A 22,559-nucleotide genomic window follows, 5' to 3' on the forward strand; every position below is an offset into this window, starting at 1 on the left:
GAGCGTCAGATTACCAGATTCATACTGAAGTTGTTTTGGTGAAAGTAACTTAAGGTAATGCAAAAGTAGTGTAATGCCTTACATTTTAAAATCAGTGATCTTGTAATGTAATGAATTACTTTTAAATGAGGGTAACAAGTAATAAATAATGCATTACAGTTTTGAAGTAACTTGCCCAACACTGGTTTTAAGTGTATAGAGCTGGTTGGTTAGTTGGTTGGTTGGTTGGTTGATTGGATGGATGGATGGATGGATTCCTTAGGCCTAGCCAATCGATTAGATGTCTCACACGTATGGGTGTGTAATTCCATTCAGCCAGAAGATGATTGACCTTTCTCAACCAATCGGGGCTAGGTGGGAGCGGGGCACTTTCCCACCTTCTGACGGTCAATCAAATTGAACTTGTTTCTAGTTTTAAGTACAGATAGTTCAAAAAGATCAAAAACAGGAGTCTGTTATTGGCTCAATGTTCAGCTTTTTAATATCCATTCCTGTGAGACTTGGTTAAAGTGATATGTAGTTCTTTGTGTTGCCATGGTAACAGATAACGCATTTAAAATTGAATACAAGATTCCTGAGACCAAACTGGTCGATTTGATGTGTCATATATATGGGTGCCGGATCCTGATTGGACAGAAAATGGTTGAACACTCTCAACCAATCAGAGAGCAGCACTGCCTTTTCACCCAGCTATTTTTAGGCCTGCAGCTGTACTCCTGTGTAATGTAATGAGAAGCCTTTAAATCTGTCCTTCAGATGTGAAATTGGACCTGTCAAACTTCTCATCACCATTCGAAAAGTACTGCACCGAATTGAAAATTTCAAAAAGCATGAGCGGCAGAAGGCTTTGTTGGTCATCTGTGTGGATTTTTATGTGCCTACCGTGAATTGTCTTGAAGCTATGACGTTTCAATGAGGCAGAATCTGGGTCTCTCCTCCTTCTGAGGCTTGGAGCGAAAGAACGGTAACACTTACAGAAAAAATGAAACCCATTCTGAAAAGCGGACAAAAGTTCCAAATGTTTGAGTTATAATTTGTTTTGGTAGTCCAAACGTTCTGGGGGTAGTAAAGAGTTGTTCACAGAAGATGTGAAGTTCAAAAGTTAGAGTGCGGAACTTTCAGTTTAGAGTGGGGAGAGACATTTTTTTTATTTGAATTTTCTCAAACAAATGAACCGTACGACCACAATGTTTGGAGTACAGTCATGAATTATAGCTCAAAACGAAGGTATATTCGTTAGATGTAAGCCAGCATGTGTCTCATTTCAATCTGACCTACGGTTCTCTCGGGACAACGCCAGAAATGGAGCAAGGGAGGGTCACTGCTCCTATCTTTCCCCATTATAACTTTTGTGAATTTTTCTGAAAATTTCAAGTCGTACCTCAACTTCTACCTGCGATTTTACAAAAACCGTAAAAGATATTCAAAAAAGCCTCTTTAATATGTTAAACAGGAAAGTCTTGTGAGTTTGTTAAACTTTGAATGAAGTCTCTAAGTTAAAAGGAACCCAATAGAGTTTTAGGTCAAAAAAGTGATAGGAATTTGCTGAAAATTGACCAATCCCATTCATTTCAATGGGAAAATTTTCGCAGAAAAAGCTTAATAACTCGAAAAATTTTAAAGATATCAATGCCAAAAGTAATAGCCGGAAAGAGCTTAACGAGCTGAACGTTTTGATATAAAATTGTTGAAATAGCTCAAAATTTGAAGAAGAGGTTCAAAAAGTGTACGGAAGCAGAATAAGAAGAAAAGAGGAAAACAATAGTTTAACAGCATTCAAACAATTATAAATAAAAGAAGTCATTGAGCACAATGGCTCCCAATTAGGGGTCTGCGTCTCCCAAAGAGGTCCCCACGAGATAGTACTTTGTGAGGTTACTAAGATCATATTTGTAAAATCCAGTCGTCTAATCAACACTCTGTATGAGGGTTATAATCAGTATAGAGTTTTTTTTAATAATCACTTTTATATGAATGCAGGTAGGAGTTGATGTTGGGGGTCCTGGCTCAGGCTAAAAGGGGTCCTTGTGGAAAACAGGTTAGGAGTGGGAATCACTGAATTAGCATCTAATTTTGTATTTTATCTGTCAAAGGGAGCCTTGCTCTAAAATGTAACGCATGGAACTATTTATTACGTGTGGTGAACATTTAGAAACGCCAAAAATGAGTCTGTTAAAAAATGACCAATCATGAATAAAAACTTGCTTTTATTAAGGAAATGTACCAAAATCCTTTGTACACAACCTCTTCACAGAGGCTTATAGTGTCCATACATGCAACTCTCGTGGCTGAGGTACTGTTACAATAACTGGAAAAACCCTAAAAACCAAACCGGATCCAAAGTCACTTTTTAATCCAAACTAAACCCGGTCTACTTCTGAGTTGCAGTTTGGGTCAACCATTGCCAGATTCACATGCACTTTATGTGGGTTGAAAAGAATCAGAGTCTGAAATAATAAACACCTGGTCTGTAGCTGTTCTAAGGTGTCCTTTGGATTATAAAAAGTATATAAATGTTTGATTTTGTTGCTCTTCTTCAGTGTACAGCTCACCTGCTGCAAAAAGCATAAACACAGAAAGCAAAGAAGCTCTGATGGTGTCAAGAAGAAACAGCATTTAACTGAGAACAGCGTACAAAACCAGGAGCTGGTTCTCCTTTATCACACAGGGTTCCTTTCTCGTCTCTAAAATATTAAGCATTCCTTTGATTTTTAACAATATGGCAAAACTTGATTAGACCTCTTCCTCTAAAATAGACTCCCTTCCAAATGTGGCAGTTTAAACAAAGTCACATATGTGATTTAAATCAAACATCTAAGTTAATACAAAGCAGGTTATGGAAATGAAACCATTCAGGCGGTTTTTGGCCACATTTTGGTTTTTCTGAGTTAAAAATGCTGCCAGTTTGACGTGTTCTCAACATTACTGATCGATACTTGCCCTAAATATTCTGACACTGAAAATAGCCTTATATTAAAAACAAGAAAATGACTTTACCTCACTAAATATAACATTTATCCAACTGAAGGTTTCACCACAAAAAATTGTCTTAAAAGGATTCCGATGACTTTTAGTTACCTTGTGGATTTGTTAGCAAATCATGGCTTTTTTTTCTTTTTCTGTCTTGAAAATATAAAACAGTAATTACAACAGTTCATCATCCACGTGTCATCTGAAGCAGTTTCTCGCCACAGATTTTAGTTTTTCTTATTTTCAAGTGAATTTGAATTTAATTGCATTGCGATGGCGCCAAAATGCTCTTTAAGGCACTACAAGAGGCAAATCCCATGTTTCCTATAAAAGTCCTGCTGTGCCATTGTCCTCTGTAAGTGTGACGGGGTCATGAACTCCCAAATAAGCACTTGTTGACACAAAGACTTTAGTGTCCAAGCTGATGACGTGGAAGGCTGTTGCCTCCAAGATGCCAGCCTTCAGGGGTGTTGGGGTCACACAGGGTGGCTGTTTCCATCCAGACGCACCAGGAGGAGTCAAATCAGCTCTGCAAAGAAGAGAAACAGATAAAACTGTTAGAAATCACGACTCTTATCACTGACTGTACCACAGGGAGGATGTGAACACTGGAATTAAAGTAGAGTGGAACCTTAACCCAAACCCTATGAATGCTATTTCTAGAATAAAGTCTAAATAGAAAAAAATATATGTTATTTTAAGTGTAGCTGACCTCCACTGTGACCCCAGTTGTTCTGATTTTCATTATTATTGTAATCTAAGGTTCTGGTTGTGTTTTATAGAGTCTACTACAGTAAATAAGGTGTTTTATTAAATATGAGGTGCAGATATTTGACTGCATCAACTATGGAAGGCAAAAACCTTCTTGGATCTTTCACAATAAGAGTCTCTAACATTCACATGTATCCTCTGATGCTAAATTTGGTTTGTTACTTTCATTCTAACTAAAAACATTCTTAACCCTTTAAAGCCAGATACGTGAAATAAAAGTCAGGAAAATTTTAAATACTGATTTATTTTTAGGATAATGCGAATAAAACATTTTGTGTAATTACTGAAACGTTTTATTAGTTAAACGTGGAACATTACATCAGTAATAAAATAAATAATTGGCACTTACATCCTGCAGTACTTAGATCTACCACAAGGAGGCAGAAGACTTTAATGACCCAATCCTGTTCAAGGTATTGTCCCTTTGCGCGTGACGTCACGCCACTCATGTGACCGCCCCCTTCGCCATGATGGACGGCAAAAAGACCATTGGAACTCTAGTGAAGCTGGTCAAAACAAGACAGTTTGTAGCCTTTTATCGCTTTTATTTAGTTGATTTTACAGTAAAATGGTTTTAGCTTGCTGCGTGGTTGGCTGCACTAAAGGATGTAAACTCAACTTGTTTTGTTTTTTTAATAACTTTGATGGAGACTGAGGATGGAGATGAACTGCCGCGTCAAGTGGACTAGCAGCCCTCAGATTTGCAGCGAACATGTTTTTACCGGAACGTGTTTTTACCGGGTAAGATTAACATTCATTTATTTCACGAGGAAGACAGGGACAGGGATAAATGTGATGTGTTTATACTAGTTATTATAATCCTGATGGATGGGTATTTCACCACGGAGGTTGTGCGCCGTCCACTGTAGTGTAAAGCGAGATAATAATTAACAATATTAAAGCTCCGATGTATGATTACGTGTGATAAAATTACGTCATTTATTTATTTATATGAGCGTCGCCGTTCAGAGATCTTCTCATTTCGGTGTGAGAGCAGCAGCTGAACCCGGTAACCCCACCAGTAACAGAAGCTGGTAGAGATCCGGACTTTTTAACAATCAGCTTTGGTGTAAAGTGAAACGCTGTTTATAACATAAAGTTATAAATCCAGAGGGGTGAATTTAGGCAAAGTCAGAAACATGTTTACAGCTGCAGAGAGAATGTAAGCTAACGTTGGTAAGCTAGTTAACATACCACTCTCTATGAGCCCCCGCTAGATGCGCTACTTCTTCTGATAACTGAACTGGGCATGAACTAGTTGAAAGAATGCTGGAAGAGTTTTGTTTTTGTTTTGATCGTGAAACAATTTCAGGCTCTACTTTTCCCTTTGTTTAGAACTCATGTCGCTTACTGTTAACATGCTTTTGCCGTCCAGCATGGTGGACCCACGTGATTAGGTGACGTCGGTGCAAAGGGTCAATACAGGTCATCAGCAAAAAAAAAAAACAACTTGCTCTTAATTATCTTCCCTTTTATGGAATTGTCTGGGCTTGACGGAACCTGTGACACGGTCAAAATGGCGGTGGTGGCCACCTCCCATTTGGCCTCAAAAAAGTGATATTGGAGCCTATGGAAAGAAGATGTCCACATATATTATGTCGATGCGAGGCAATATATATATATATATATATATATATATATATATATATATATATATATATATATATATATATATATATATATTATATATAGCCATGCCCTGATGTGGGGGGCTGGGGGGTGCGTCGACATGGTCGGGACATAGAAGGGGGTGCGCGGCTAAATAAGTTTGGGAACCACTGGTCTAAAACATGCAGGAAACGTACTGGAAGCAGACTCCAGTGCTGGGGTGTCAGCTCCACTTTACTAAGTCCAACAGGGGAGTGTGATTTTCTGGTCACAGAGGAAGGTGGGAGTCTGAGGGACATCTCATTAGCCCTGTAAAGGCTCATTTCAGCACATAGTGGCTCAAGAAAATTATTTAAAAATATGAAAAAGTTGCATAGTATGGATTTAGAGACACACAAGTCTATGAAAGTTGTGATGATGTGGAGCAGATATAATTTATTTAGAGTTTAAGAGTTAAAATTTCAACAATAGTTGAAATTTCCAGAAATTAATTAATTGAGGTAAAACTAGAAAGTTGCCTTTCTAGTTTTACCTCAACATTTCGACTTTAATCCATTTTTCTCTTTACAGTAGCTCTAATTTGTTGTTGTTGAACCATAAAAAGCATGTTACTGTAAAAAAATAAATAAAGAATCTATATAATGCTGAAATGCTGCGATGGGTCTGATAACAGGAAACAGAAACATACCTTTTAGATTTTAACGCTCTCTGTCCCATAAACGTTGTAGCCTTCACGGTACGTGGCAAAGTTCTGGACATTTGAAGGAGGGGCTGGCTTAAAGTTCTGGGCATTCTTTGTCAGCTTCAGTCTTTTGGTTTCTTGCCGTGACTTATAGCAGAACTCTATCAAAGCCACGGTCATAGCCAAGCCGAGCCCTCCGACCAGAATATAGAAGACTCCTGCCACATTGCTCAGGCTTAATGCACTTGTCTTGTCCTGGTGGAGGTAGAGACCTTTGTTAAGGCTTTTTAAAACTGACTTTGTGCTTAAATCTACAAACACAACACCAGAACCTACATGCACTTAGCTACGCTTGAACAATCAGTTAATCTGAGCAGAATAATAACTGTGTTCATACTCTTAATGATATATAACTGCTTCATTTGACCTGTTTCAAATATATCTAACTGGAGTTTTCTGTGCTCTACAGTGATGAGAAGGTGAATGTAGAGAGGCGCACCGACTAATCTGCTGATGGTCTCTTTACGAGGCCATATATAGAGGAAGGCGGTCGTGGTCGTACAGGTCTACAGATCATCCTGAATTTGCTATCATAGCTGCTGAACTTAGCAAACTCTACATCTGTGGAGTTCAAACTGTAACAAGGTGGAACTGAACCATTTCACTGCTATTAAAAGCCAAACTGTCATGCTGGAATTCATTAATGTGAGTTTTATTATTTGCGTTAACATCTTTAGAGCTGGTCAATGAATGCTGTATATCTTCAGAGTCACCTAACAGGGATGAAAGCTTATTTTATTTGGATTTTGTCTCTTAAAGAAATCTTTATTCTCTTTTCTAACTTCCTGAGTATATAAAGGCCAATTTGGGGTCATAAAAGGATGAATGACTTTGAAAAATGTAAACGTGCAACGGGAACACTGTGTAAAACGCTGCTAGAAACTAATTTCTACTGTTTTCAAAGAATTAAAATCACACTGAGCATATTTGGAATAAACTAAAAGTGGAAAAAATATCCTGTCATTTAAGATGGAATTAGCGTGAAGTTATCTTAACATCTAAAGAGAAATAACAGACGTATGTTTGTAGTTGCAGAGGTGCCCCTAGAAATATTTGGGGACAGGGGGTGGATTAAAAATTTTGGAGTGGAACACCAATTTGGCCCCTGTGGTAACTCTGGGAGAGTTTAGCATGCAGCTGTGGATTACATTGCTCATTCACCATTTTTCATTTAAAAAGGGAAAAAAATAACAAAAGGCCTATGCATCGAACGTATTTAGCTCAAATTTAAGAAAAAAAAGACAAAATATCTCAGTTTTTTAAAATATTTTTTTCAAACATTACTGTTTTAGACTTGTCTGTTGCCTTCTGAACAAAAACATCCACAAAAACATTTGAAAATGGCTAGCCACTTATTTATTAAAGATTTACTAATTAAAATGTTCGTAAAATTACTGTCTTTATTGATATTACCATAATTACAGAAGACGTATATATGGTTTTTGTGAACATGAATGTGATTTATTAAGTGGAGTGTGGTAGTCTTCCCTGTGGGGGCCAGTGGAGTGCCCAACAATTTTCCATGGGGGGCCATGGCCCTCTCCCGGCCACCCCTTGGGGGTACCACTGCATAGTTCAGAAAGGCGCTGACAATAAGTCCTCTAGTTCTGGTGCTGGCTGGGCGAGGCGCTTCTGAGAGATGGAGACATTTAGAACAAACCTTCATGCAGAATAAAGACGAGATAATCTGTAAGTGTTGATTTCTGTCAGCGCTGTCTGGTCCTCTAAACATCTGAGGTCTCCTAAATCTGTGAGAATAAGCCGTAACGGCAACATTTCCGTTTAGCAATCTGAGTATAAACTTCAGATGAATGTGTGGTTTGAATTATTTACAAAGTACCAGAACGTTTCAGACATTTTGCACAGCGTCCCAAACGCGATTCACCTCCAAACAACTTCAGTACATATTTGGATGAAAATAGCAGTGTAATGGTTTCAGTCCTTGACTTTTCAGAATGTTATGGAGTGAATATGAGCTGTGGGGCATCATGCTGCAGCTTTAAGAGATGAGGTTGAATGTCAACAGACTAAACTACAGCAGGGGGTAAAGTTTACCACGTGTTGCTCTGAAGGTAAACTAAGGATGTGTTCAGGTAGATCATGCTATGATTATCATGTGTGAATATGCTTTACATGTTTGCACATGAACAGTTAAGTTAAAAAGCATTTTCCATCAGTATAAAAAGACCTGCAGCGACTGACCTTACTTCCAGAGTCCTTGGTTCCACATTCACCCTTATCGTACCACCATTTGTTTTTCAGCTTGTCTAAGATGCCTTGTTCACTGAGTTTCAATACTGCAAGGTTTACAGGAGTTCTTCACGTGGGAAATAACATAAATAACATTGTATTATGTTATTTTATGTTATTCAACTTTTAAACTACTTTATACTGTACAAAGCGATAGAGTAGGGTCCTGGCCAACATCACACAGATAGCAAGCAACACTGCATTGTAGTGAAATATAAGACTGACGATCCATGACTAACCTAACATGCCAGACCCCACCTGTATCGCTTTGAGTAATCGGCACACACTGATCACAGAGGTGAGAAAAGACCAAAGTGGCTGCTGCGGAGCTTCCAGAGAGACGAGCGGTGATTGTCACACCTCTCTTGGCTTTCTGCAGCCTTGTTTGATGCTTAGCAAAGTGGATCTAACAGGAACCCTTTCTCGACTAACAGACACCCTCACAGCAGTCCTGTCAATTCTTGAACAGCTGTGGAGCTCCGAGTCTCACAGAATCACCCCTTCAAACATGGAGCCACTTGAAGCTGATTCAGACGTTAGAATACCAGGATTTTAGCTCACGGGTCTGTTTTTGTTTCTGCACATCGGAGGGATTTATTGGTGTCTGTTGTGCTGCAGACACATGAGATCAGGAAGGTCTGCTTAGTGACTAAAACCACGAGGAGGGAGGAAGGGGCTTTTCTGTGAGACGTTCTATTGTTTCCCTGACAGCAACATTTCTAAGCTTGTTTCCTTTCAGAATAAAAGCATCTGTGTCTTATCTATCAATAAATATATTGTATTCACCACCGTGCTTCTGCATGACAAATAAATATGTTTTTTTTCTGCTAATGGGTGAGTCAATGTTGAAGGAGGCAGGTGAGGTGTCCTGGTCTCCAGTCTGAGCTTTAAAAAAGTAAAATTATGATTGTTGTTGCTTCAGCACCATTGAAGGGAAACACCACTGCAAAGAGCAGAAACTAAATGCCAACTATTTATAGCAGCATGATATGATAATATTCACCTCAAGATGGCCGATTCTGACCTGCAGCTTCTGCTTGCCTTTTTAAAGTCAGACGTTGCATGTGAACTTTAAAAGGGAGTTATTATTCTAAAGATATTTAATAATCGTATTATCGTATTAAAATCAACAACAACAACACTGAGGAGCATCTTAAGATTTAATTTACAAAAAAAATCCCAAAAGATATGAGTTTATCTAATTCCTTAAATTATGTGAGAATAAGAATACCTGAAGAGTATTCAGTGATTTTTATTGATTTGACTCCTTTAATCGCTTTATGCTTTATGGACTGTGATGCTCTTTGAGCTCCGACTGCTCCCAGACTCCAAAAATGGATCCTCACAAGTTGAAAAGATCGTTTCCGAAACAGCAGCTGTCTACTCAAAAGTTTGCATGAGTTTAATGGCTCACCAGAAGACAAATTTAGATGCCAGATATGTTTTCATTTAAATTTTATGCAACTGGCAGCACCAACATAAAGCAGAAGGTCTGATTTTCACTGACTAAATATTTATAACAATATGTTAGTAGGATGAATGGATGGATGTTCATAGTCAGGATGATGCCTTCAAAAACACAGCTGGGTTCTCCTGATGACGTGTGTGTGTGTTTTCTATTTGTAAGCCATATGTGGCAAGGAAAATAAATTATATTCTAAAATGAACTGAATGACCTGCAACAGTCAACGAACAAAGGAGTTTAAACACACCAGCAGGTAGGGGTTGCATGACTTAAATTTTTTTTAAAGTCGACAGTAATGAAAATTGAGTCGACTTCGACTAGTCGTTGATGATGTCATACACCTGAAGCGGCATTGGGGGGTGGGGTGGTGGTGGTGGTGGTGGGTCGGTAGGTTCGCTGGAGTTTTTGACAATTAAAATTGCGCCCACATTTTCTAAGTTAACACATCTCTTTTAACAACTGTAGTTTCTGCATCCTACTTCAGCCCCCCCCCCCCCCCCCCCCGCGCGCGCAGAGGCTGCAAACTCACTGATGCGCCTGCAGCCTCTCAGAGTTCCTGCTGCTCTAAACATTAAAATAAGTATTTCATTTTCTGTTCCTCACTTCTGATTACCTTCAATGGTGTTTGTTTGTTGCAACCACCAGGTACAAAAACTAACTTGTTTTTATTTGACTATTTTTCTGTCCTGTCTGTTTATTATCTTCCTGCATCTCCTCTCAATCCTAAAGAAAAACTGCTACCTGCATTCATATATATTCACCTTATGAGTTACCTTTGAACTGCAGTTCTAAAAGATCTACCGACCGCAAAAACAGCGGAGTGCCGCTGCTCGCCGGCCGACTACAACGGGACCGTTTTTGCTGCGGAGTTCGTGCCGGAGCGGAGATAGTGGAATTTTGGGGGTGCGTCACCGGAGGACAAAACAGGTGAAGAACCTCGCTCCGCAGCAGCGAAACGCATCAGGCACAAATAGCAGACAGGAAACATTAAAGGAAATGAGCCGACATGAACGATCGCGTGTTTAATTTGTTTTTGAGGTGGTGACACCTGATTTGGCGGTGTTCAGGACGCAGATGTCTGGAGCGCATTAAAGATCAGAGCTTTGCAAACTGGTTAAAATTAGGATGGGGGTGAGGGGAAGGTAAAATTGCAAGAGGGAAAAGGTCACAGTTTGGTTAAATGTCCGTTTTATCGCCGGTGTCAGTACCGACGCTCTGGCACAGTGCGTCACCTCCGCCTCCCGACGCGCAGGGGCTCATCACCTGCTGTCTTTTCCGAGGACTGCATCTTGTCAGTCATTATCATGGGACAGCGACTAGTCGATGACAGGCATAAAAAGTCACTACAGAGCCGTGAAGTTGACTAGTTCATACAACCCCTACCAGCAGGTAGAAACCACTGATCACAACCATAAAGTGTTTCTCTGTAACATGACCTTATTATTATCTATTTATTACTATTAGTATTGCTATTATTATATTTATGTGATTATTACTATGCATATTACCTAAAAATCAATTAAGATATTGCTTTGCTGGGATAAATATACACTTCACCAAAAACGTCAGCACCTGGATTTATTGATTTGGTCTGTTTGAGAACCCTAACCCAAGCAGAGAAAACATCTGAGGAGATGCAGAAAAGACTAAGAGTGGGTTAAGAACTGTCCAAAGCATTATTAAAACTGGTCTGAAGAGTCCAGATGGACCCTGTTCCAGAGTGATGGTGCATCAGGATAAGAAGAGAGGCAGATGAAGTGATGCACCATCATGCCTGTTTTTTTGGTTGTCCAATCATAACTTTAACTTTCAATCAGTCTGAAAAACAGGAAGTGATGTCAGAAAACACACACTGATGGGTAGAACACATGCAAACAGAGCGTGGACTCAATATCACACGTGGGATGAAATAAGGGAAAATGTAATGAAAGCATCATTAAAATGTTTAAAAGAGAGATCTGGATCTGAACATCGGAGCTGATCAGATTTCAGGAAACTTTGTTAACATTTCCTTCCTCGGTGGTCGTTACGTACAATATATTTCCATTTCATTGTTACATCTCACACAAATGCTTTCTCTGAGAGTGAAATAAGCAGAAAGAAATGTGGCAGTCAGGAGCGATGCTGTCATACGGATCATTTAATCTCTTTAACTGGACCTAAAAATGAAATGAGCTAGAGGAGAGGAGCTTTCTTTGTGTCACTCCTCTGCTGGAATCCTGCTCACTCGGGTTTGGATACCCAGAGAGGAGAACATCAAAGGTGGACCAGCCTCCTCACAGCCATCAAGATGCAAGCTGAGGAGCAGAAGCAGAGATGAAGCCAGAGTTATGACACTCTGCTGTCTGATCAGGGGTCTCACGTAGAGAAGACTGGATAGAAAGAGATTATCACTAAAATGTCAGAAACACCGATTAAAAAAGGTTGGATGATCTAATACGCAAAGTAAAAATAAACTGCATCAAGCTTCCACATTCATTGCATGCAGCATGAAAAAAAGAAGATAAATAGCTTCCTGAATGCCTCTGTTTGGAGAAATAGAGTTCAAATCCTACATAACTGATGAGCTAACAGCTAGCATGAGCCAACCAAGACCTAAGTGTGTTACTTATGTCTCAAAGGAGGCATACACTCTTTTCAATAAATCAGCTGTGGTCTCTTTAGTGTAAATTAATGCCCTGAGATCGGATCTCTGAAAAAACGCTCTGGCTTTCCTGTTTACAGGAAGTAGAAGTAAGTCAGAGGAGTGGGGGTTGGGAAACGGCAGGAATTGGAGACCTACTTACTGATATTCATGGTATTCAGACATCTTACCTCTGATTGGCTAACAGCAGCGCACCTCTTCCACTGACTCAGTTTGCTCTGCAATGCTGATGTTTTGTCTCCACAAAGAAAAGTGTGAAGGAGTTTCTGCCGTGTTGTGAAGTTGCTAATGCTAATGGTTAGCTTCTACTGGCCGAGGCGCGCTCTGCTCTCGCCTGGCTGCAAAAATCAACACAGCCTTTCCCGGTCAGAAACTAAATTAAAGTGCAGCAGATCTGTGTTTGCCCATCTATTTTATTTTGGTGGATCTTATTTCAAAAAGACCAAGTATTATATTTTTCTTAGGGACCCTCACCTTTAGGACAGCTCTTATACCCACCTTTTCACAGCAGACAATGCAAACATGATTCCTATACTCTGTGGACAGTTTTGCATCGAAGATTTCTTTAAATGTACTTTTCCGATTCTTCATTAGTAAACATCGCCTGCAGCAAAAGTTAAAAAAAAAAACTTTTTCATGAAATGTTGTGTAATTGAGAGGAGAATTAAGGTGGCAGCAGCTGATTCTGGTTCAGACAATCTCTTTTTCTCAAACAGAAGCTGTTCAGGAAGCTAGCTAACACAGGCAGGATAGAAAGAACTTATCTACCACTGTTTACACAGAAACATGCTTGTAAAATGGCCAAAATATCTCTTTGATGTGTTTTTTCAATCAGAGTGAGACAGTGTAACTTTTGTAGATTATTCTTAAATTATGTTAAAAACCATCAAACTTAAAAAATATAACTTGAAATCTCTTTGGTTTTAGCACAAGGAGTCAATTTCTATCATAAAAGCAAATGTTTGCTAAAGTTACACCGTCCCTCAAGCAGTTACTTCACTTTAAAAACCATGCTATTTGTAGAAATAGTACCCAAATGGAGCCCCTGGTCACATCTCACACTTTACTACTGCAGTTTTAGTTTTAATCCATAGAAAGACTTTAACTGGCCTCGGGTCAAGACCAGTCAAATTTTGCTGGTTTTGTTGAAAGGATGTTAGACAGAAACAGAAAAATAATAATAAAAAACAATCCTGTTAGTCGACTTTCTGTCATTAGAATTCTCACGTTTGCCTGAGATGCTTAGTCCCCTCAAGACAACGCTGTTTCCCGTGCCGACCCTGCCTGACTTCCAGGAGAGTGCATTTATCTCGGAGAAAATTAGAAGATTCTCTTCACACCTCTAGTGTGAAGTCAGCATTTTTTCTCACTGGCCTGTAGATATAAAAACCAGAGGAAACGGTTGTTTCTGTCTTTCATAACTACAGGTCAAACAATGACACAAACACTGCTTTTGTTCCATCACAATACCTACATAGACACTTTTCTTTGTTTATTCTCTATTGGCCAAGTAAAGGGTTCCCACTTGATCACAGTTTTGCAGCAAAATTGCCAAAAATGTATCAATTTATTCCTTTATTTAGAAAAATACAGTACCAGTTATTTGTCAAAGGTGACGACAGCCTTGCCGATTACTCTGCTCTAGGATACCCGATTTTGGTGACATCGAGGCTGACCTTAGAGTCACCTCCCCCGCTGCCGCACTCTCCCTTGTCGTACCACCATTTGTTTTTCAATTTGTCCAAGAGGCCTTGCTCATTCAGTTTTAACACTGCCAGGTTAACAGCATTTCTTGAAACGATAAAACATAACTTGTAAGAAAATGAACAGGTCCGTGAGAAATCTAATATATAAATATTAGTAAGATTCATAAAAGGGGGTAGCAACGAGGGGGGTGGGGACAAATTGGTTAAGAATTTCACTAAAGTGGAGGGATAAACAGGAGTTTTACAGCAAAGAAAATGTTAAATATTAGAGAGGTGGCATGGAGGGTTACATTGCTCGCAACTGAAGTGTGCGGGATGGGGACATTCTTGTCGAATTAGATAGAAGAACATCCAGCATGCAGCTTTACATTCATCACAAGTGACAGAGCATGGTTTTAAACTAGCAAATTAATCAGACTGTTTCAGAGGTGAGTTAATGCAAAAGGGCACCAGGTAGAACAAGAGGAGGGAGAGGGAGAAGGAAAAGACATACAGAACAGTCAACAGGGGGGACGGTGGGCAGTGCACAGTGACATTCAAATGGATTTACAGCATAAACTTCAGATGGAATAACATAAACAAAGCAAACACGTCAAACAGGACAAAAATGTGCTGATTCAATTCAGATAACCCATAATACTGTTCACCTAGAGATGCACTTGGAAAAAAAACAGAAGAATTAAGGAGTGAGGAAAAAGGGAACATCAGGGTAGGTGGAATACTATAACAACATGGAGGGTATTGTTATAATATCCCACCCACCTTAATGCTGAGCCTTTAGGTGTGGCCACCCCGTAGCCTTTAGAGTCGAGGTTTCCGCCCACTTTCATGGTGTCGCATGGCTTCCGCTGCTCTATGTACTCGTTCATCGTGGACTCCAGCAGAAAGGCAAACTTGCCCTTCGACTTCCGAACCCGGGAAACCCCGTCTGGCGTCGTCTTGACAAACACCGAGGGCTCCGCCGATTTCATGTACGACCACATTTTCTCATAAACTGCTATTTTGGAGCGCTGCGTTCAAGGGAACAAAGAGAGAAAACGGGAAAAGAAGATTAGTTAGAGTCAAGAAATCCTTGGTGGTCAAGTATCTGTCAACACATTAGGGAATATGCAGCAAATGTGCAACAAATGTCTAATGTTTGAAAGTAGGAAGGAATAAATTATTCATTTTCCTGCAAAAGTTGTTTTTAGCAGGTGGCATTTGAGCTGCACGGTGGAGCTGCGGCGTAAAAGCCATAACTTGCACGTTTCTTCCTCTGTGGGTTTTCTTGCTGTTCAGTCTGAATATTAAATCTCTCATAAAGTGTGTTTTGATTGTCTGCATTAGCTGTGTGATGGACAGGTGATCTTTCCAGGGTATAACTGGCCTCTCACACACAGTCCTCAGATCCTGCAGTATGAAGGAAAACCAAGATGCATTTTTTCTGCAGTTTACTGTTTCCTGAACTGTTAAATAAATTTACAAGAATAGAGAGCTGACTCATCAAGCAACGCTGCCACCAGCTGAATTTTACAGCCTTAAAGTTTCACAGCACAAAAGTTAGTCAGGCGTGGTCAAGGGCCAAATGCTTAAATGACCCCCCAAGGATAATTTATGTTTTATTTGACTCTCCCTTCTTTACTGACCATCCATCCACTGTTCAGGGTCACAGAGGTCAGCAGCACAGGGCAAGAGGTATTTTTCAGTTGAAGGATGTCTACAGTCCATCATCAGAGAAATAGACAGATAAAGGGCTCTGTTACGACGCCTGGTGGCTCTGTAGAGGAGTATGGGCCAGGGTGCAACATAATGAGACCAGTGAAAGATGTTTTGTCGTCTCTGAGGTAACAGATTTCTAACCCTCACAAATAAAGAAAGATTTGCCCAGCTGGTCACACTAAATAACACAAACTAAAAATGCCTCTTCCATTAACACAAGGTAAAAATGAACCATTTGGACAGAAAACCCAAGAGACTGAGAAGCTAATGAAACTAGGATTTACTAAAGATCTGTCATACCCAAAAGAACATATATAACCTTGAAACTAAGCTTATTTAACTTTTGCCAAAAACAATGACTAGACCTGAGGTTGTTTGTCACAATCGAACATTAAAGCTCCAAAACTTTTCACAAACAAGCAGACTCTTTTACAAGTGGGATAATTAAAGCCCAAAGCTTGTTCTAAATACTCAAGTTCCTGAGAGCATACGACAAAGACAGCAAACTAGTGGCAGAGTGACTACAGCACAGATCTGCATCCTCCTCTCCCTAAGAGCATGGGTGATCTGCTCCCTTTGATAAGGTGCTGCTCATTCAGCAGCCTCCAGGGTCATTCAGCACAGCAGTGCAGGGCTCCAATGTGGAGCTGTCCATGGTGCTGATTTCCCTTAGTGCACAACCTAAGCGAAGCTGTTCATGGTCCTGTAAGCAGGAGAAACAGTAGCAACCAGAGCACACAGGCGGCAGCCGTAACAGGCTCCTGCATGTAAGAAGTTTTAGATAGGGGTGTCCCGATTCGATCACATGATCAGAAATCGTGGTTTCAGACTGATTGGGACTCGGGCTTTACTTCCTGATCCAAGCCCTGATTCGGACTCGGATACTGGGTTCAAATTACAGGAGAGCAACTTGGTTCTCCTTAAAGGCTGTCAGGCTCCCCTGATGCCCTTAACTTACACACCCAGAAGGAGCACAAAAGAGATCCAGGTTCTACCTATATTATATTATTGATATGGACTCAGAGAAGCGGGGATTATTTTGGGCAGAAATGCAGAGAGGCAGGCAGACCGCCGATTATTCATGAACTCCAGCTGCGTTCTTTAATTAAGACAGTCATTCGTGTCCATTCATTTTCTCTCTGGTAAGTTCTGTCTGTATTTGAGCATGATGTGTGGACGCGCTCGCGCTGCAGCGCTCGTCACTGGCGCAGCCGAGCAGCGCGGTGCACACTCCGCTTTTTTTGCGGTCAGTAGATCAATTTGATCTGCTAGTTAAAAAGTTACTTGTGAGGTGAAAAAGAAGAAGCAGGCAGGAGGTTTTCTGGTGGACTGGGAGATGCAGGAAGATCAGAGACAGACAGGACAGGAAGATAGGAAAATAAAAACCAAGAAAACAGAACTAAGTTCTTAAAAAAATAAAATGTAGGTAGATTGATCTCACTACATGTTTGTACCTGTATAAAACAATAATTTACCAGCATGTAGTATTTATATAGTTGATACAATTCAGATCATCTAAAAAACTCAGTCCCATGCCCAGGGACGTATCTAAGCATTTTGGGGGCCGAGGCAAAATAGACCCCTGCCAGGTATTTTAAGCTGAAGTGCTATCTGTTTTTATGTTACACTTTTTATATTTGCAATAAAGTCCAAAAGTGAAGAATTTATGTTATTTATTACTTGATTGTTCAAGCTACCTCACAGAAGTGATCTGTTGTTAAAAATTAAAATAAAAAGGTAATTAAATAAAAAATAAGGAACATTCTGGAACTGTTTCTTCCTTTTTTATTTTTTTATGTATCAAATGTATCGGATCGGGACTCAGTATCGGCAGATTCTCAACATCAAATGACTCGGACTCGAGGGCAAAAAAACCTGATCGGGACATCCCTAGTTTTAGATCCATGCAGAATCTCCCCTTCCAACACTCTTAAGACACCCCGCTGACCTGATTGGCTCTAGAGTTTATTTGATCAGATATTCTTGTCATGTGTGGTATGTGAAGAGCACTCTGGTCTGCTTGGAAGCAAGTTGGGGAGCACTCCAATCAAAAATCAGAGATGTGTAACATGTTTATATATGTTTAGATTCATGAGGACAAACAAGCACGCAGCTTGTTGAAAATGATGGTGGAAGCACGCTGCTCGCTTCTTCTTCGCCATGTTTTTAACAAAGTTAGATCTGGAGAGGTTTCGCAAGATTTCCCGTCGGACGCTGGGCTATTCGTGACTGAAATCAGTTCTTGTGTGGTGTGAAGTTTTGTTCTGTGGCTGCACACCGCACACTGGGAGACAGTAAATTGCTTGGGACACCCAAGCCACAAGGGGACCCCACAGGGTGAAAAAACTCCCTGACGATGCCCTCTTCCTCCTTCCTAAGACTTTCTGTTCAAGGACATCCCGTTCTAATTCCCATTCTACTTCTTCTACAACTTGTCTCTGTGAGTCAAAATGAGCTCTAAAAAACAACTGGTGATCTTCACGACCACAATCAGGGCAGGGATTTCATGACAGGTGTTTCTGAATCCTAACCACTCCTGTCTCAGCCTCACAGATCCGGCCAGGGGCACAACAGGCTGGAAAGTTTCAGCACACGTTGCGCAGCTCAGTGACAGTTGTCTCCTGGTTGTAATTTTGAGTGGACGGACCCTTAAAACCCAAACAGCTCAGCAGAGGTAGCGTGGGCTCTTTGCCAGCAGCCTGAAGTTTCACAATCTGGCAGCTCAGTCAAAGTAAATTGCAGACACTGTTTAGTATCAATATTAATAGACTAGAAATTCCCTCCTCAGTCGCAATTTGTGCTGCTGACAGCAGGTTAGAGAAAAATCTTTATCCATCCATTGTCTGAAACCCCTTTGTCCACGTAGGGTCGTGGAAGGCTGGTGGGTGTGTGTGTGTGTGTGTGTGTGGGGGGGGGGGGGGGGGGGGGCTGGTGCCTATCTCCAGCGGTCAATGGGTAATCAGGTGGGGGTACACCCTGGACAGTGCCAGTCCATCGCAGGTCAACACACACACACACACACACACACACACACACACACACACACACACACACACACACACACACACACACACACACACACACACACACACACACACACACACACACACACACACACACACACACACACCTAAGGACAAGTTGGACAGACCAATTAACCTAACAGTCATGTTTTTGGACTGCGGGAGGAAGCCGGAGAACCCGGAGAGAACCCACGCATGCACAGGGAGAACATGCAAACTCCATGCAGAAAGATCCCAGGCTGGGAAGCGAACCCAGGACCTTCTTGCTGCAAGGCAACAGCTCTAACCACTGCACCACTGCGCAGCCAGAAAAATATTTATTTAGAACAATTTGTTTTAATTTTGATCCGTGCAGAAATAGAAGCTTCTAAAATATCAAGACATAAATAGAGAAAAGGGTTAAACCCAGGGATGGTCGAGTGATGGAAACATCTTTTAATTGTGTTTTTGTCAAAAACTTCCTATAAATAATATTTTATTTCTGCTGATTCCTTTAGATGTGAGGTCACCTTTGTTGCAACATCACCTTCAAACCTTCAAGGTTGCTTTGGTAACCTGATCCAACTCTATTTAACACACTTCCATCTCCTTTAAAACAGTCAAATATTTAAAAACTCATTAATTCGAACCCAAATGCCAGCTCACTGCCTTTTGTTCTCTGCTATATGACAGAATTGCCTTTGTGAGGGCACCGTCTTTAGCACATTTGACCTCTTTACTCAGAGACTGACAGCTTCACCTCTGTGGCCCTGTCAACTGCCAGCTGGAGCTGCTACAGACGTGCACAGCCCAGCACCGCTCTGACACAGTATGCTGCTAAAAATGGCCAGCGAGAGGCTGATCGCTGGTCACGGGGGAGCACGAGTACACAGCTGTCTACAATAGAGGAGAAAATAAAAAAGGCTGCATTAAACTGGGCTAATATGACCTTCTGCGCTCAAAGCTCAAAAGAGAAGCGTGCCTTTAGAAGCAACTTTGGGTAAAATCCTCTCACATTTATACAGGTTTGACCCGAGAAGGATTAGTATGTCTAAAGGATTATAAATGCTGAACTTATTTCTTGCATGATGCTAATTTGGTGCTGTCATGCGTGTTTACTCGCTCCATCTAGATCACATGAGTCAGTCCCACATCACATCTGGTTGGTGAAGGTGAATGAAAACATCCCAGTGAGCTGACTAGCTGTGGCAGCTTGGTGTCGTGGACGGCGACATAAATTATTAAGCTGAGACGTAATGGATTGTGGGCTCAGGCCACTAAGTGAATCATTCTTGACATATGCGTGATTTCAGTTCAGTGGAGTGTTCATGCACACCCAACACACATGACAATAATGGCTGATGACACGGCCTGGCTCTAGTGTGAAAACAGCAGTTCTTGTCTGGACGACGCAAAGACGCACGCATGTCAGGAGCAGGATGGTCCTCTGTGATGAGATCTCGCACCGATGCAACAGCTGAGGAACCTCCTTCCATCGGAGGCCCAACAGAGGCAGACCCGATGATCAGCTGTCCCATAAGTGACTGGTTTAGCCTCAATGGAGAGGAAATGACATGCAGGTGTGACTTTTAGGCAGTTCTGTAAGCTACATGGTTCTTTCTGCAGCTTATCTGTCACAGAGATGAGAGTGATTCATGGGTCTGTCTGTCACCCAAACTAGAATCATAAGGACAGACAAAGGCAGCACGCTAAAATTAACAATCATCAAAGTAAAATAATCCTTCTTTATAAGCATCTTATCTTGTTTTTAGTCTAAAAAAATAAGATAAAAATGCATCGAAGCACTGCTTGAAATGAGATAAATAATATATTCTTCAGCATGATTTTTTTGTTTTGAGTAAAACAATCTGTCGATGGGGTAAACAAATGTTGCTTGGCTAGAATTGTTAATACTAGCAAGGCACACTAGCAGTTAGATTAGTTTGCTAGGAAATTAAATCATATTTACCTGTTTTTTCAGATAAAATAACACAAAGTGTCTATAAACAAGACTTCTTCACTTTCTTGAAAATAGATTTTTGCTGTGTGACACCAACAATTATAAATATAAGAGTTTATAAAGTGAACATATTTATAGGATGAGATGAGCAGTGAAAATTAATAAAAGCAAACAAGAGTGTTTGTGGAAGAACATTTGCATAAATGGAAAAAAAAGCTATTTTTTTGTCTTTTATTTTAAATAAACAAACAACATGTTAGTGTGTTGTTGCATGCAGCCACAGGCCTGATCTCCTGGTTGTTTGTCACACAAAGAAAGTTATTTAAAAATCTGAGAGGCCCTTTGTTCATCAATTATATTAATTAATCAGATTAAATCTTAAGAAGTGGTTAGAGGGTTTAGAGATTTACGTGAAGACAACTGCATTTTAAGCTCAATATAATAATGAAAGTAACCATTCCCTGCACCGTGTCAATATTTTTAATATGAACTTTTGTTTATTTTGTTTTATTATACAATTAATGTAATTATTGTATGTGTTAAAAGCCCGTCTGTGTACAAAGTGTTGAAAATTAGCTTCTGGCTGTAAAACACTGTGATATGGACATGTTTACAGTATCTGTTCCTAATAAATCAGTCAATCAATCAATCAATCAATCAATCAATCAATCAATCAATCAATAAATAAAATGATACATTTTTCCTCAAAATAAATTAATCCAAATGTTTTGAGGTGTTTTGGTGCTCTGTTTACATTAATAAGCATACTATCTAGGGCCACGCTCTAGATACAAATGATCGTGCATTCTCTGTGGTGACAGTGCACAGCACCTTGGGCTTCTACAAAGCTAGTGGAAGGTGCTATAGAAATAAATGATGAGGATGATGATGATGATGATGATGATTTTGGACCAAGGCTTAGGTTCAAAATGGTAAAAAATAAATGATGCTGATTATATCGGACATTTATAGGCTTTCTGTTGGGGCAGTTGTGAAGCTGATCCTAATACGTCCTTTTTAGAAGTGCATTATGGGATAAATGTAATAAAACTCTATATTCAACAGTGTTTTGGCCCTAAATGCAGAACCAGAGGCAGCAGCTCTCTGAAGCCTCCAGTATTTACACTGTCTGATTACATCTTCATATTTCTCCTCTTTTCAGCTGGAAAATTACTAATGCAATCCCCTGAATGACATTTATTTGTTTTATTGTTAATAGAAACAGATGAATGTAAGCTGTATTGGTCATCTTACATAAAGTAATTGAGTTAATAACTCAGTTACCACATTATAAGTAATTAGTTACATAGCAACATAACTGTGACGTTATTTTTATGTTCTATAACTAAAGCCGATAACGATTTTTCTCCCAACACTGAATGTAAGGGAGGACTTGACAGCTGGAGCAAAGAGCAAAAGAACACAGAAGTGCACTAATTAGCTCAGACAGCTGCATCTAGCATCCAGGGAACCTTCAGTGTTGGTGCTGATTCTCTGTCCTTTTGTCCTTGAAGAAATCGTTGAAATGTTCTGAAGTGGATTTCCGTGGAAAACCTTTAAAATTTGACTATAAAAAGCTCTCGGAATGACCTCAACTTGGAAAAACAGAAATGACTTCAGACTAGATTGAAGAGCTAACGGCTAGTCACAGCAGGACCTTCACAAAGTACACACTTTTCTCTTAAAAAACAGTTAACTTCTAAAATTTAAAACTCTTTAAAAATAAGTCAGAAAACTTTTCTG

The 22,559-nt window shown here is 40.1% G+C and overlaps 1 protein-coding gene across 8 annotated transcripts in view; it reads right to left on the bottom strand.

Moving 5' to 3' along the window:
* Nucleotides 1–3,363: 3,363 nt before the first annotated feature.
* Nucleotides 3,364–22,559, bottom strand: part of LOC107386524 (glutamate receptor 3) — an 88,510-nt gene continuing 69,314 nt past the window's right edge. Inside the window, exons 13-16 of one of the 8 annotated variants that reach the window (XM_015960962.3) lie at nucleotides 14,919–15,166; nucleotides 8,294–8,408; nucleotides 6,038–6,286; nucleotides 3,364–3,499 (exon numbers count right to left, since the gene is read on the bottom strand). In XM_015960962.3, the coding sequence (XP_015816448.1) occupies nucleotides 6,041–6,286; nucleotides 8,294–8,408; nucleotides 14,919–15,166 (609 nt within the window). In that variant the 3' untranslated portion in view covers nucleotides 3,364–3,499; nucleotides 6,038–6,040. Of the gene's footprint in view, nucleotides 3,500–6,037; nucleotides 6,287–8,234; nucleotides 8,409–11,865; nucleotides 12,104–14,126; nucleotides 14,242–14,803; nucleotides 15,167–22,559 lie in introns of those variants that run through there. The other 7 variants (XM_015960963.3, XR_001573103.3, XM_070555716.1 and 4 more) reach the window with 7 other exon arrangements.

Source organism: Nothobranchius furzeri, chromosome 10 (genome assembly GCF_043380555.1).
Source record: "Nothobranchius furzeri strain GRZ-AD chromosome 10, NfurGRZ-RIMD1, whole genome shotgun sequence".
Lineage (NCBI taxonomy): Eukaryota > Metazoa > Chordata > Actinopteri > Cyprinodontiformes > Nothobranchiidae > Nothobranchius > Nothobranchius furzeri.